Source organism: Phyllostomus discolor, chromosome 5, assembly GCF_004126475.2.
Source record: "Phyllostomus discolor isolate MPI-MPIP mPhyDis1 chromosome 5, mPhyDis1.pri.v3, whole genome shotgun sequence".
NCBI classification, from domain to species: Eukaryota; Metazoa; Chordata; class Mammalia; order Chiroptera; family Phyllostomidae; genus Phyllostomus; species Phyllostomus discolor.
In genome coordinates this window covers 5,453,872-5,466,692 of record NC_040907.2, presented here as the reverse complement: position 1 = coordinate 5,466,692, position 12,821 = coordinate 5,453,872, and the positions used below count along the sequence as shown (strand labels likewise).

The window sequence follows — 12,821 nt, the reverse complement described above, 5'->3', positions numbered from 1 at the left end:
CCCCGGGAGAGTCCCACTCTACGGGATGGGAAGCTAATCTTCTTTAACTTTAATCAACGCTTTCAGGAGAATTACCTGTAACCTAAAAACTTAAAAACTGAACCAAAAAAAAATTCACATATACCTTGAATCCAGCTGAAAGATCAACCGGAAAGACTGGGTGTGTGATAACTCGGAGCAAAGAAAAGAAACGGCGACCCAGAAAGGGGGAGGAGTGTGCGGAGACGCAGGCCCAGGGCTCAGCTCCACGTCTGGTCCCGGCCCGGGAAGGGCTGCGTTGACCTGCCTCGGCCACTGTAGGGGCCCCTCGTCCAGGACTGGGAACAGACGCCTCCGAGCCCCCGTGCAGCCTCCGGACACCCTGGGGGAGGCCGACCTCGGCCCCGACGAGAGCGCCCAGGGGCCCCTCTCCCGGCAATGGGACACATCGGCCCGCGGATCCGTTCCCCAGGCCTGGCGCCGAGTGACAGCCCCGTGCCGGAGCTGCCGGTGCGGCAGGGTGGACACAGGGACAGATGTGTGGAGAATTTTGGGCGCACAGGTCACGGGAGACTGGTCGATCCCGAGAAAAGAGAAACTCGCCCAGGAACCCGCAAGGAGCTGTGCTGTTTGCCTGGGCTGGGAGGATGTGTGGGGGTGGGGGTGTGGGAAACCCGGGGTGGGGGATGGGAGGGCCGTCCCAGGCCAAGGGAGCCCCTGGGGCTCGCCCAGCCTACGCCAGTGTTCAGTGTCTGCGTGTCCCCCTGGTGCGGCAGTTGCCGGGTGGGTGGTAGGCGGCTGGAAAGGCAAATGGGCTCTGGACGCAGTTTATTCCGAAGTCTGCAAGGGATCACCGTGGGCCTGAAGGGGGCGAGAGCCAGGTCAGTTGTCATCACTGAGGGTGAGCGCTGGGGAGAGGTCGTGGGCCAGAGGGCGAGGCAGGGAGGCAGCTGGAAGGTCACAGTGAGGTCACGTGCAAAAGGATGCACGTGCATCCCAGAGGCGGGTCACTGAGGACACAGAACCTGCCTGTGGGCGGACACGTGGGGATGGGGTTTGAGACCAGGGTCCCAGTGGGTGAGGCGGGAAGGGGAGCACTGAGGGGGAGGAGCCGGTGGGTGTCAAGCACGGTCGGAGCTTGGGTGCGAGGCAGGAGGAGACGGGACTGGGTGTGGGTGTCGGTGAGGCATGGAGAGGGGGCGGCAGCCCAGTGGAAGGAGGCCCGGGAGCTTGGTGCCAAGGACAGTAGGAGGATGCTCTGGGAGGAGGGGAGGGTCCGCAGGGTCACCGTCAGGGCTCCGTGACTTGTACTGAAGAGGTCCGTGGTGACTTTTCCCAGAACAGTTTCTGGGGAGACCCGAGGAAGGGGAAGTGGGGCGTCTTTCAGGACGCTGACCCAGGAGGGGCAACAGCTCCAGCTCGGGGGTGGGGAGCGGCGACCAAGGGGCGGTTTGCGGCATCGAGTTCTCAGGGTGTGGAAGGCCACTGGACGACCACTCCGGGGTCACCGAGGGCACTCGTCACACGTGCAGACTCCTGGGCCCCACCCCAGCCCCGCAGTCAGACAGCCCGGGAATCCGCGTTCGAAAGAACCCGCGGGTGGTTCTGATGTCCGCTAGAGTGTGGGAACGTGCCAGGACGCTGAAGACCTGGTCACCCCTGGCCCCTGGAGGGATCCCCCCGACACCTCCCAGATCCTGCCCCTTTCCCGCTCAGCCTCGCTCTCTGGTCTGGGGGACCGTACGTTGTGGGAGCCGCAGAATCGGAGTGAGGACAACGGGCACCTCACTCGCCTGGTAGGACACACCTCAGAGGGGGGCGGCGTGTCGGGCTCCGGGTACAGCGTGTAGGAGGGGGCGATGTGGGTTTGGGGGAGCGGGTCCGGGACTCCAGCTGGTGAGTTTTGGGGGAGCGGGTCCGGGACCAGAGCAGGTAGGTTTAGGAGGGCAGGTCCGGACCAGAGAAGACCAGGTGTGGTAGCACCTGAGCTGTGACCCCAGGAGATGCCGTTTGTGATGCTCTGTGCTGTGGGCGCTGCCCTCGGTGCTGAGACAGGCAGGGCCGCTGGGACTCGTCATGGTGGTTTGTGGCTGGAGAAACAGAGGCGGGTGAGTGGGCAGGACCCCCGCATCCCACACTAGGCGTGGTCAGGCCCAGAGTCGGGCTCGGGGTACCAGCATCCACAGAGGCAGCCCAAGTCCAGGGAGGGCCTTCAGGGAGGGCGAGTCAGGAGGCCCCACGGCCTGCTGGGAGCCGGCTGCACACTTTGCCTGCAGGCCTCGCCTTCCGGCAGCCTGGGTGCCTGGTGACCGTTGTCACCCAGTGGGTGCCACCAAGCCTGGAGGCCTGCTTCGGCTGCGAAGACCTTGGTGGATCAACGCTGCCGTCCCCATGGCAACCGGTGTCTTGCTGTCTCTGGGTAAACCCGTCCCCCCACCCCCCGGGAACTTGGGGCATCAGAGCCAAGACGCATGGAACCCCAGGCTCCTAGGCTGCGGATGCGGCTGCTAAAAGCGGCGATGCCACCCAGCACTCGGCATTCGTCTGGGGGGATGCCCAGTCCAGGGCCACGCTCGAGCCTCGTCTCCTTCGGGGCAGCGCTCCCCCTTGGCGCAGCATCCGCGACCTGCTTCTCCAGGGGCCCTGCCGCCTGGCCCGCCCCCCCCCCCCTCCAGAGCTGGCAGCTGCGTCGCTGCGGTTTCGCGCAGCCAGGTAGCAGACTGTAGTTGGTTATAGCCAGTGACAGTGACAATGAGGCCATTGGGTGAAGAGATACCACCACCCAAATCGTGTGGTCACGTGCTCGTGTTTCCTCTCCAGCCCTCGGCCTGGGCGTGGAGGGTGTCTGGGCCTGGCCGGCCGGCTCCCCTGGATGGCTGTGAGCGCTTAGCCAGAGTTAACGCCCTTCCCCGTCTCCCCCCTCCAGTGCGGTGGGGGTCTGGAGGCTGGGGCTTCTGGTTGTACCTCTGAGTTTCTCAGCCCCAGGGGTTTACCCTCTTTGGGAAGGTGCTGGGCCCCTGGGAGAGCAGGTCGGGAGATCCCTGCACCAGCATGTCTGGCCCCAGAGTAGCTCTGGGAAGTCCTGCCCAGCGAGGGGCGGAGGGGCGTGGGGGTTTCAGGGAGCCTCCTGTCGCCAGAGGGCGTGGTCCTCGGGGGGGGCTGGGCTTAGAGGAGCCGTGGCTCCAGATTGCCTGATGCGGGCGCCCCGCCCATGGCAGGTGCGGCTTCTGGGAGTAACCCCACTTCTGGGAGTAACCCCGCTTCTGGGAGTAACCCCGCTTCTGGGAGTAACCCCGTATCTGCGGGCGTGGGCTGGAGACTCCGTGAGGGTTTCCCGGCCAGGTCTGAGAAATGGACCGCGAGTGCCCTCACTCCATCCACCCTGCGGCCTCAGGGCCATGGCCACCTCCCTGTCCCTCTTACTGTTCTTTTCCGCCCACCGTCACTGGCCCAGCTATGACCGTGCGGCCGATGAAAGTACATCTGACAATTCCAGAAACAGGGAGGTGACGTGAAAGACCTTTTTGGAAAGATGTTAACTTAGAGCCTCAAATGCCGAGAGTCACTGGGCAGGTGCTGGGGGTTGCATCTCGTGCCTTGGGGGCTTCCTCCAAACCATGCTGCTCCCTGCGCCCCTGCACTTCCGAGGGAGCCAGCGTCCTGGCGGCGATGTGGAGGCTCCCTAGGGCCGCCTGGACGTGGGTGGGGCCAAAGGTGGCGCTGCTGTGTGCGGCCTGTGCTGGGCCTTCCCTGCCGCTGTTGTGAGTTCACCCGGAGCTTGCGCACGGGCCAGTGACCCCATTGTCTGGCTCCCGCCCCCAGCTAGGGGCCAGCTTCCCTTTCTAAGCTCCTGCATAGTTGTCATTTTTCCCTCCCCAGTCACTTGACTGGACTCTGTGAACAGGGCCCAGCCTGCACTGGGTGTGGGCGGGGACGGCCCACAGGGGGCCCTGCCTTGGCGTGGAGCTGCCCCTTGCCAGCTCCTGGGTCCCCTGCTTTCCACGGCAGGCGAGCGAGCCTGGGCCCGGGGAGGTATCTGGCAGGCAGCGGGCCAGGGCAGGGCGTGGGGACCGGACAGGCGTATGGGGGCGGGGCTGCCCCCCCACCCCAGGGTGGCATTCTGGACTCCGTGCTGGGTTTCCTCCAAGGCACCCTGGGGCTGCTGTGATGTTGTGTCTGCTCAGTCCCGGGTCTTGGTTCTCCTCTGACAGGGGTGGGCGGATCGGCGGGTCTCTGGCAGGAGGCCTGAGCAACCGCAGTGCTGGGGCGCCTGGAAGTCACTCGCTCCCTGTCCTGAGGGCGTGGCAGTGCAGGCGTGGAGTCGGGGCCTGTGTCCAGCCCGCCTCTGCCGCTGAGGCACGGAGCTGCCTTCTGTCTCTGAGCCTACAGGGTCCCCAACAGCGGCTCGTCCCGTGTCCCGGGGACTTTCCCTGGCGCTATGAATATATGAGCATGAGAGACAGAGCCCCTGGTCCCGTGGAACCTATAGAATGTTCTTTCCAGCGGGGAAACGAGGTCACGTCAACATGTCACTCTGGGGTCTCGCTGAGCATACCGAGGCTGGCTGCCGTGGCCTGGCTGACGGGAGGCACCGCTTCGGCAGTGGTGGTCGGGTGGGGGGACCCCCGGGGGTGGTTTGCAGAGACTGGCACGAAGGACAAGAGCCGTGGGACAGACTCGGGGAAGAGCATTGAGGCAGAGGAAGCCGCAAGTGCAAAGGCCCGGAGGTGCAAGTCCTCGTGCCTGGAGGCCGGCCAGGAGCCCCCGTGGTGGGGGAGAGGAGGGGGTGCAGGCGGTCCAGGGTCCAGAGGCATCCAGAGGCCAGATCCCTTGAGCCTTGCAGGCCCCGGTGTGTAGAGCTGGAGTTGACTCCGCATGGAATGAGACGTCTGGTGATGGGATGCCTCTGGAGAGTTTTGGGCAAAGGCACGGCAAGTCTGACCTGTGTTTTTAAGAACTTCCTTCTGGCTGCTGTGTGGACATGGACCATCGGGGCGCCCATGGGGAGGTCCAGGAACAGGAGGTTCCAGAAGCTGGTGGGGGGTGGGGTGTGGACCGGGGTGGGGGTGGGGAAACAGTGATGATGTACAGTATTCCGGATCTACTTTACACGTAGTCAGTAGGACTGGCTGATGTGTTGTGTGTGGAGGGGGTGGGGCGGGGGTGGGGCAATCGGGAAGACCCCAGGGTTTTGACCTGAGCCACGACCAATGAGAGAGGGGAGGGGCGGTCAGCTGGGGTGGGAAGGCTGTGGGTGGGGCAGGCCCGGCAGCGGCCCCTTGCCGTGTCCACCTGCGGTGGAGGGTTCCGATCGCTCCACGCCCTTGTCCATGCCTGTCACTGTCTCTCGGTTTGCTTCCCGCCACCCTAGTGGGTGGGAAGTGGGGCCTCCCCCCCGTGGTCCGGGGCTGCATTTCCATGCCGACGAGTGATGCTGCGAGCCCTGTGCTTGCTGGCTGCTCAGACACCGTCTCCGGAGGGACGTCTGTTCAGGTTCTTTGCTCATTTCCAAAATTCGGTGGTTTCACTTTTTATAATTGTTGAGTTTTTATTTAAAATTTCAGGCACCAGCCTCTCACCGGATGTATGCACTGCACACATTTCCTCCAGTTCCTCGGGTCACCTTTCCACTCTCTTTCTAGTTCCCTTTAGAGCACAGAAAGTTCCTAACTTGGATAGAGCCCAGATTATCTGGTGTTTTACTGCGTTACTTGTGCTTTGAGTGTCCTATCTAAGAAACCTCTTCCTGGCTGACCCAAGGTCATAGACATTCACTCCTGTGTTTTCTTCAGGGGTGCTGTCACACTAGCCCATGTATCTAGGCCACTGGGGCATTTTCAGCTAACCTTTTCATACGGTGTGAGCGAGGGTCCAGTTTCGTCCTGTACATGAGAGTATCCGGTCGTCCCAGCGCCGCTTGTCCACCTCTGTCCCGCTGGGTCACCGCGGCACCCTTGTCCGAACCCGACTGGCATGGATGGGGGGGTCATTTCCGAACTCTCAGTTCCGTTCTGTTGACGTGCACATGCGTCTGTCCTCATGTCCTCACGCCACGCCACTCGGTCTTGTTGACCACAGTGTCACAGTACGTTTTTTAAAGACTTTATTCATTCAGTTTTAGAGAGGGGGGAAGGGAGGCAGCAATAGAGGGAGAGAAATATCCATGTGCGGGAGAAACATCGATCAGTTGCCTCTCCACGTGCTCCCGACTGGGGACCTGGCCTGCAGCCCAGGCGGGTGCCCCAGGTGGGAATCACCTGGAGACCTTTGGGTTTGCAGGGCGACGCCCTGCCCACCCAGCCACACCCATCGGGGTTTTGTAGTGAGTGTTGAACCCCAAAAGGGTGAATCCAACTTTGTCCTTTCTCGTGGTTGTTTTGGCAATTCTGGATCCTAGGGTCCCCATGTGAATTTTAGGAACAGCTTGTCAATGTTTGCAATAAAAAAAAAAAAAGGTAGCTGAGATTTTGATGGGGATTGTTTTGGATTTTTTTCAGCCATGTTTTGAACAACGATGTTTTATATATTTTAGAGTACAAATTTTGTACATTTGTTAAATTTATTTCTACTAAATTTGTGGGGTTTTTTAAGATTTTACTTATTTATTTTTAGAGAGGGGAACGGAGGGAGAAAGAGAGAGAGAGAATCAGTGTGTGGTTGCCTCTCACATGGCCCCCACTGGGGACCTGGCCTGCAACCCAGGCATGTGCCCTAACTGGGAATTGAACCTGTGATGCTTTGGTTCGCAGCCCAGGCTCAATCCACTGAGCTACGCCAGCCAGGTAAATTTGTTATTTTTGATGCTACTATAAGTAAAGTTGTTTTTTTTTTTATTTATTTTCAGATTGTTCATTGGTAGTATATAGAAATACAAATAATTTTTGTATATTGATCCTATACTATGTAACTTTAACTTGTGTATTAGTTCTAATAGTTTCTTTTAAGATTTATTTATTTATTTTTAGAGAGGGAAGGGAGGGAGAGAGAGAGAGAGAAACATCAATGTGCGGTTGCCAGGGGCCGTGGCCTGCAACCCAGGCATATGCCCTGGCTGGGAATCGAACCTGCGATGCTTTGGTTCGCAGCCCGAGCTCAATCCACTGAGCTATGCCAGCCAGGGCTAGTTCTAATAGTTTTCTTATTGGACTCCTTAGGATTTTCTGTAGTCGAGATCCGGGTCATCTACAAATGTAGTTTTACTTCTTTCCAATTTTTGTGCCTTTTATTTCTTTCTCTTGCCGGGCTGCCCCGGACAGAACCGTCAGCACGGTGCTGAGTAGGAATGTGAGAGCTTGGGCATCCTCTTCCCCTTCCTGCCCTTGAAGGGGAAGGACGCCCGGTCTCTCGTCACCAAGTGCGGTCACGGCTGTGGTTCCCGGTGAACGCCCTCGCCCAGACTGAGAAAGTCCCTTCCGTTCCCGCTCTACCGGAGGTTTTCACCATGGACAGCTGTTGGATTTTGTCAGATGTGTGTTCTGTGTCTTTTCGGATGGTCGTATGGTTTTCGTCCCTTTTTCTCTTCATTGATTGATTTTCTGATGTTAAACCAACCTTGCATTCCTGGGACACATCCCATTGGTCGGATTGTGTCGTGATTTCTAGGTGCTGCCTTTTCCAGGTTGCTGGTGTGTTTTTCTGTATTTTCGCACGTCATGGGTGCTACGAGCATCTGTATTCATAAGAGATGCGGGCCTGTGGTTTGTTCTCTTGTGATGTGTTTGCCAGGTGCCGGCTCCTTGTGTCTTCTGCTGTGTTAGTGAGCACAGGCAGGACAGACGGACGGACCAGCTCCCCTCCTCCTGCACTCGCCTACATCCGGTGGACGGGCGGCAGAACTCTGTGCCAAGTCCAGACAGTGGGTGCAGGAGGACTCGTGGGTGTGCCCAGCCTCACTGTGACGCGGGAGCGGAAACCCAGGTGGCTGCCTGGAGGTGGGGGCGGGCCTACTGGCCTCTGTGCAGCATCTGAACCCCATGATTCCATGACAGTGAGAGCACCCATGGGGGACACCCCGTGCTGGCCTCGAAAGGACAAGGAGGGACCATGGTAGCCGCCCTCTGAGTTCCCTCCGGGCTCTCAGCTCCAGCAGTTTGACTCGTGATGACGAGCAGAGTGGCTCAGCCCCCGGGGGTGGGGGGGCAGCCAGCCCAGGCGCCTTGGAGACCGGGAGAGGGGAAGGGGTGTCCTCACCCAGAGGCCCGCTGGGCTCATGGCCGGGCCCGTGGGGAAGGATGGGTGTCGGGCGCCAGTGTGCAGGTTAGGTCAGAGAAGGCTCTGGAAGGGCCTCCCCGCTCTTGGCCCCCAAAGGAACTCGGATCCCTGTGTTGGGGCCTGGAAGCCAGCAGGGCCCTTTAGGGGCCGCACGGGCAGCAGCTGTGCAGGCCCTTCCCACGCGTGGCTCCACACGCCGCAGAGTGGGCAGCCCTGTGAATGAGCGCCGTGGATTCCCAGCCTTCCCCACCCCGGCTGGGGATGCAGCCACCAGCTGGCAGCGTGGCACAGGCCGGGCTCTGGCAAGTCCTCAGCTTCAGGTGCCTTGTTAGACGGTCACCGGACTCCCTGGGTGACCTGGAGGCGGTTACTTCCTTCCCCAGCTCTCCGAGCGTGGCCTGGACACACACACCGGGCAGCCGTGGGGCGGGAGCCCCGGCCCCCAGGTCTGGGCTCCTCTAAGAAGCCAGGGCCCCTCCCCTCTGCTGACTCTCCATTCCCCCCTGGGGCCGCCAGTGCCCTTTCCGTGGCTGCAGCTCAGGACAGAGGCCCGGGGTCCTGGGAGAAAGCCCCCGAGACAGGCTGGGAAAGAAGCGAGTGGGCTGCCCCTGCTCACTGCAGCCCGGGGCGTCTCGTGCTGACGGCTCCCCCGTCATGGTCTCTCTCCCACCCCCCCCCCCCCCCCCCACTGGTTGGCGAGCTGGGGAGGCGGCACCAGGGGGGAAAGCCGGCATCTGTTGGGCGCCCGGCTCAGCTGGCGTGCAGGGTGTGATGTAATCCTGGAAGCGGCGGTTGCTAGGAAGATTCTGCCTGCAGTGATGTTGCGTGGTCCCGGGGCTGAGGGACCGGGGCGAGAATAGAATGTTCCCGAGAACACACAGGAAAGATCCGCAGGGCTTCCCGGGCAGAGGAGCCCCATCCCCAGGAGCCAGGCAGTCCGAGCTCCTTCCCAGAACCCTACTCCCCTGTTCAGAGGGAGCCGCTCAGAACCCCGGCTGGGCAGGGCGGGTGGTTGCCGCGCCTTGTGCCCTGGCGCCAAATTGAAGGCACGTCTCTACCCGGGTCCATCCAGGTGGACAGGCCCTCCCCTGCCGCACCTGTAGCACCTGCGGCGGGGTGCCCCCTCCACTGTCCGTGAGGCAGGACAGGTGGGAAGGAGGTCCGTAGGGGACCGCCAGCGTGGAGGAGAGAGTGCCCCGCACGCGGCATGGCCGAAGCGGCCAGCACCGGGCCTGGGGGCGGAACCCAGCGCGCTCTCGGCTCCGTGTCTCGGGCCAGAAGCTCCGCCGCGCACCTCCCACGCCGGCTGGCCCTCCGGTGGCCTTTCTGTGTCTGCCGTTCCAGTCCTCCCCTCCCGGGAGAATCCCTCCGGCCAGCACAGAGGGCGAGGATATCCGAAAGGCCCCGGGCACCTGGGTGCCCTTCAGAAAGAGGGGAGAAAGTGGCAGGACTCGGCGGGCCAGGGCCCAGGAGGCGAGGTAGGACCGCCGGTTGCCTCGCCTGCCCTGCCGGGTCTGCGCCTCAGGCAGGTCGGTGTTTCCAGCGCTCTCCCTGCCCCCTCTTGCTTTTCTGGCTGCCTGTCAGAACCTGTCCGACGGGAAACAGGACAAAGGAAGTGACTTCATGAGTGCCTGGACCAGACTCTCAAATCCACAAGAATAATAAAGATTATGGCCATTATCTGTCTCCGTAGGAGCCGGGCCAACAGGCGGGCTGGAGACAGGCCTGTCCGTGCTCCTGGGAACAGGGAGTTTGGCCAAGAGGAATGGCTCCGAAGGGTCCCTGGCTTTGGCGGCTTTGGAGCAGGGGGTCTGATGAGCAGGGCCTGGCTCCAGGACCAGCAGCCCTGGTCCTCCCACGCTTTCTTAGCTGCGTGGCCTTGAGCAGGCCTGAGCGTCACCCCCAGCCCATGGTCCTGCAGCCCCGCGGCCCTGCAGCACCGGGGTTGGTGCATGCCCTGGCCAGGCTGCCAGGAAGGCCCAGAGGAGAGGCAGGCTTCCTCGGAAGCACTTTGCACTGGAGGGGAGGGGGGATGGCCGCTACCCTTGAGGGCCAGGCCTCCTGGCCGGGTCCCAGGCTGCAGCCGGACGTCGGGGGCCCGCCCAGCAAGCCTCTTCCCTTGGTCTGCAGGTGCAGAGGACGTGGTGATGGCGTTTTCCAGGTCGGAGACGGAGGACCGGAGGCAGTAGCGACAGACCCCTCAGAACACCCTGGAAGCTGGCAAGGGCCAAGCGATCCGCGTGGACCTCGTCCGGCCGAGTGGCAGCAAGCAGGTCACCTTCCCCACCCTCAGCACCCCACCCACCCCGCCCCACGGCCAGGCCACTCGGCGGGGCCACGTCCAGGGAGACTCCGGACGTGTGGTCCTCGTCGGCTTCAAGGGACGGACTCACGATTGGCTGCAGGAAGAAACCTTTTTATTTTTTAAATCTTGACCAACAGAAACCTTTTATTTTTATTTCTGACTCTTACTTTTTTTTTTTTTTTTTTTTTTTAATTCGCTCTTCGGTCTATGGCTTCCCAAGAAGCTCTCCGAGCTCCGGTGCTTTATTTGGGTCACTTTTTAGGAGCGTGAAGATGTCGGATTGGCTGGCTGATGGGAAACGGCGTTTTTCTTTGATTGGCTGCAGGTGTTCTGCCGACGGCACCAGCTTCTCCTCTCTTTTGAATGCCGAAAACAGGGTTTGGGACATTGGTTGTTATATTTGACTTGAAAAGAAAAAAAAAAGAAAGAAAGAAACCAAGTGCGCTTTGCAATATTTATTACACAGAGCTTGCTGCTTTTACATGTTTTGTGTTTGCATTCGATTGGCTCTCGGTAGGTGTGTGTTTTTGGTTTCCCATCGGCTCGCCCGTGACCCCCTGCTGGCACGGCCTCTCCCCACCCTGCCCAGAGCGGTCCCTCTGCGGCTGGACGGTGCACTTGCTTTCGTGGCCACGCCTGGCTCTGCCAGCAAGGGGACCTCGAGGACCCCAAGCAGATTCCACCGCTGGAAAATGGGGCCCCCCAGGAGATTTGCGTTGTCTTGAAGGAGCGGCCCGGGGCTTAGAGGTGACCGACTGTCAGGCAGGATTTACGTGCATCGCTCCCAGCAGCTGGCAGGCAGCAAGCCAGCTTCCCTGGCCGGGGTGGGACTGCTCCACCACCAGCCAGCCCCTCTGGCCCAGCACCTCTGTGCTAAGCCGAGGTGCGTGGTGCAGGGCTGCTCCTGTACAGGGAAGGAGCTGCTCTCCCAGCTGCGATACCCCACCGTGTAGCACAGGTCTCTCTGCTCAGGGGCCCAGAACCCACCCACACACAGACCCCAGCTGGGCTCACAAAGCCTGCCAGTGCTTTGACCCCAAACACCGCCCCCCCCCCCCCCCCCCCCCCAGCAAGGCTCCAGAGGCGTCTGCCCCTGGGACCGCACAGGTCCCAGCCAGCACCCGGGTTCTCTCATCCGGGCCTGTGCCTCTCACTGCTCCGCCCTCCAAAGGTCTCCCCGTGTGGTGTTCGTTTACAGAGCGCTTCCCTGAGCCAGGCCTGCCCAGCTGGTGCTCCAGCCCAGCCTGAGAAAGAGCTTGCAGTCTTCCCACCTGCCCTCCCCCTCCCCCTGGGGGCAGCCTTCACCCTCCCCTCAGGCAGACGCCTGTTCCTGCCCCCAGGACCCGGAACCGGGAGAAGACTCTCAGAACCAAACACCCCCCTTCTCAGGTCTGGGGCCGCCGTGGAGCACAGGGGCTGACTGTCACAATGTCCCAGGTGGGATCCCCAGAGACCCCTGTGGTCCGTGGGAGGGCCACGCTGTGCTGAGTCTCCAGTGTCGGGGGCCTGGACCCCGTGTCCTCCTGCTCCTCCACGCACGGGACCCTGGCCCTGGTGGCTGACTGTTAACTGCAAAGGCTGTTGGTCCCCAGGGGACAAGGACTGTGGGGACCCCAGAAGGGGCCTCAGAGCATCTTGCTCCAGGGGGCGGTGTGTGCACGCCTGTGCAAGTGTGAGCACACACACACTCATAAACACACTCACGCTCAGCTCAGTGCCCTGCAGCTCCAGCGGAGCCCCTGGGGAAGGTGCGTTTCTCCACCTCCCCTCCCCCCGGGTTGCAGCGTCTGTCCTCAGGTGTAGACGCCAGTGTCGCTGGCGGCCCCTGTCTTTGTACCTGTCGCTCCCGTCCGGGGTCCGTGCCATGGCCCGTGCTATGTCCTCTGCCCCAGCCTGTCCTTGTCAAGGTCACGCCCCCCCCACCTTGTAACAGTGGGGGCCCGATCGGTCTCATCTTCTGAAGGAGACAAGTGAAAGTGTTGCCGTGGCTTCTTATTTCAACTAAAAACCTGTATCTGTTGGAGAAGGAAATTAGCAATAAAGATTTTTAATAGCCTGGTGTTTGAGCCGAGTCATCTGCCCGGAGTTGGGGGCGTCTCCCGACTCCCACACATCCCACGGGCTGCACGCCGAGCCCCGCCCTGCCCATGAAGGGACGAAGGCGCCGGTTGGCTGGCCGAATTGCCCGTGATCTGGAGTGGAGCTCGAGGTGTGGAAGCATTTCCAGAGCTACTCAGCCCAGCCGGCAGGTCCATAGGAAGGTGGACCCCTCCCCGCTTTCTGACCTGGAGATTCCAGATGTCATCCTGGATGAGACGGAGGCCAG

General features: G+C 61.3%; 1 protein-coding gene across 4 annotated transcripts in view; it reads left to right on the top strand.

Moving 5' to 3' along the window:
• The window catches only part of CTNNBIP1 (catenin beta interacting protein 1), a 45,285-nt gene extending 32,789 nt beyond the window's left edge, over positions 1–12,496 (top strand). For 2 of the 4 annotated variants that reach the window (XM_036025279.1, XM_028512932.2), the window contains exon 5: positions 10,321–12,496. In XM_036025279.1, coding sequence (XP_035881172.1) covers positions 10,321–10,379 — 59 coding nt within the window. In that variant the 3' untranslated portion in view covers positions 10,380–12,496. The remainder of the gene's footprint in view (positions 1–10,320) is intronic. The other 2 variants (XM_028512934.2, XM_028512933.2) reach the window with 1 other exon arrangement.
• The last annotated feature ends 325 nt before the right edge of the window (positions 12,497–12,821 follow it).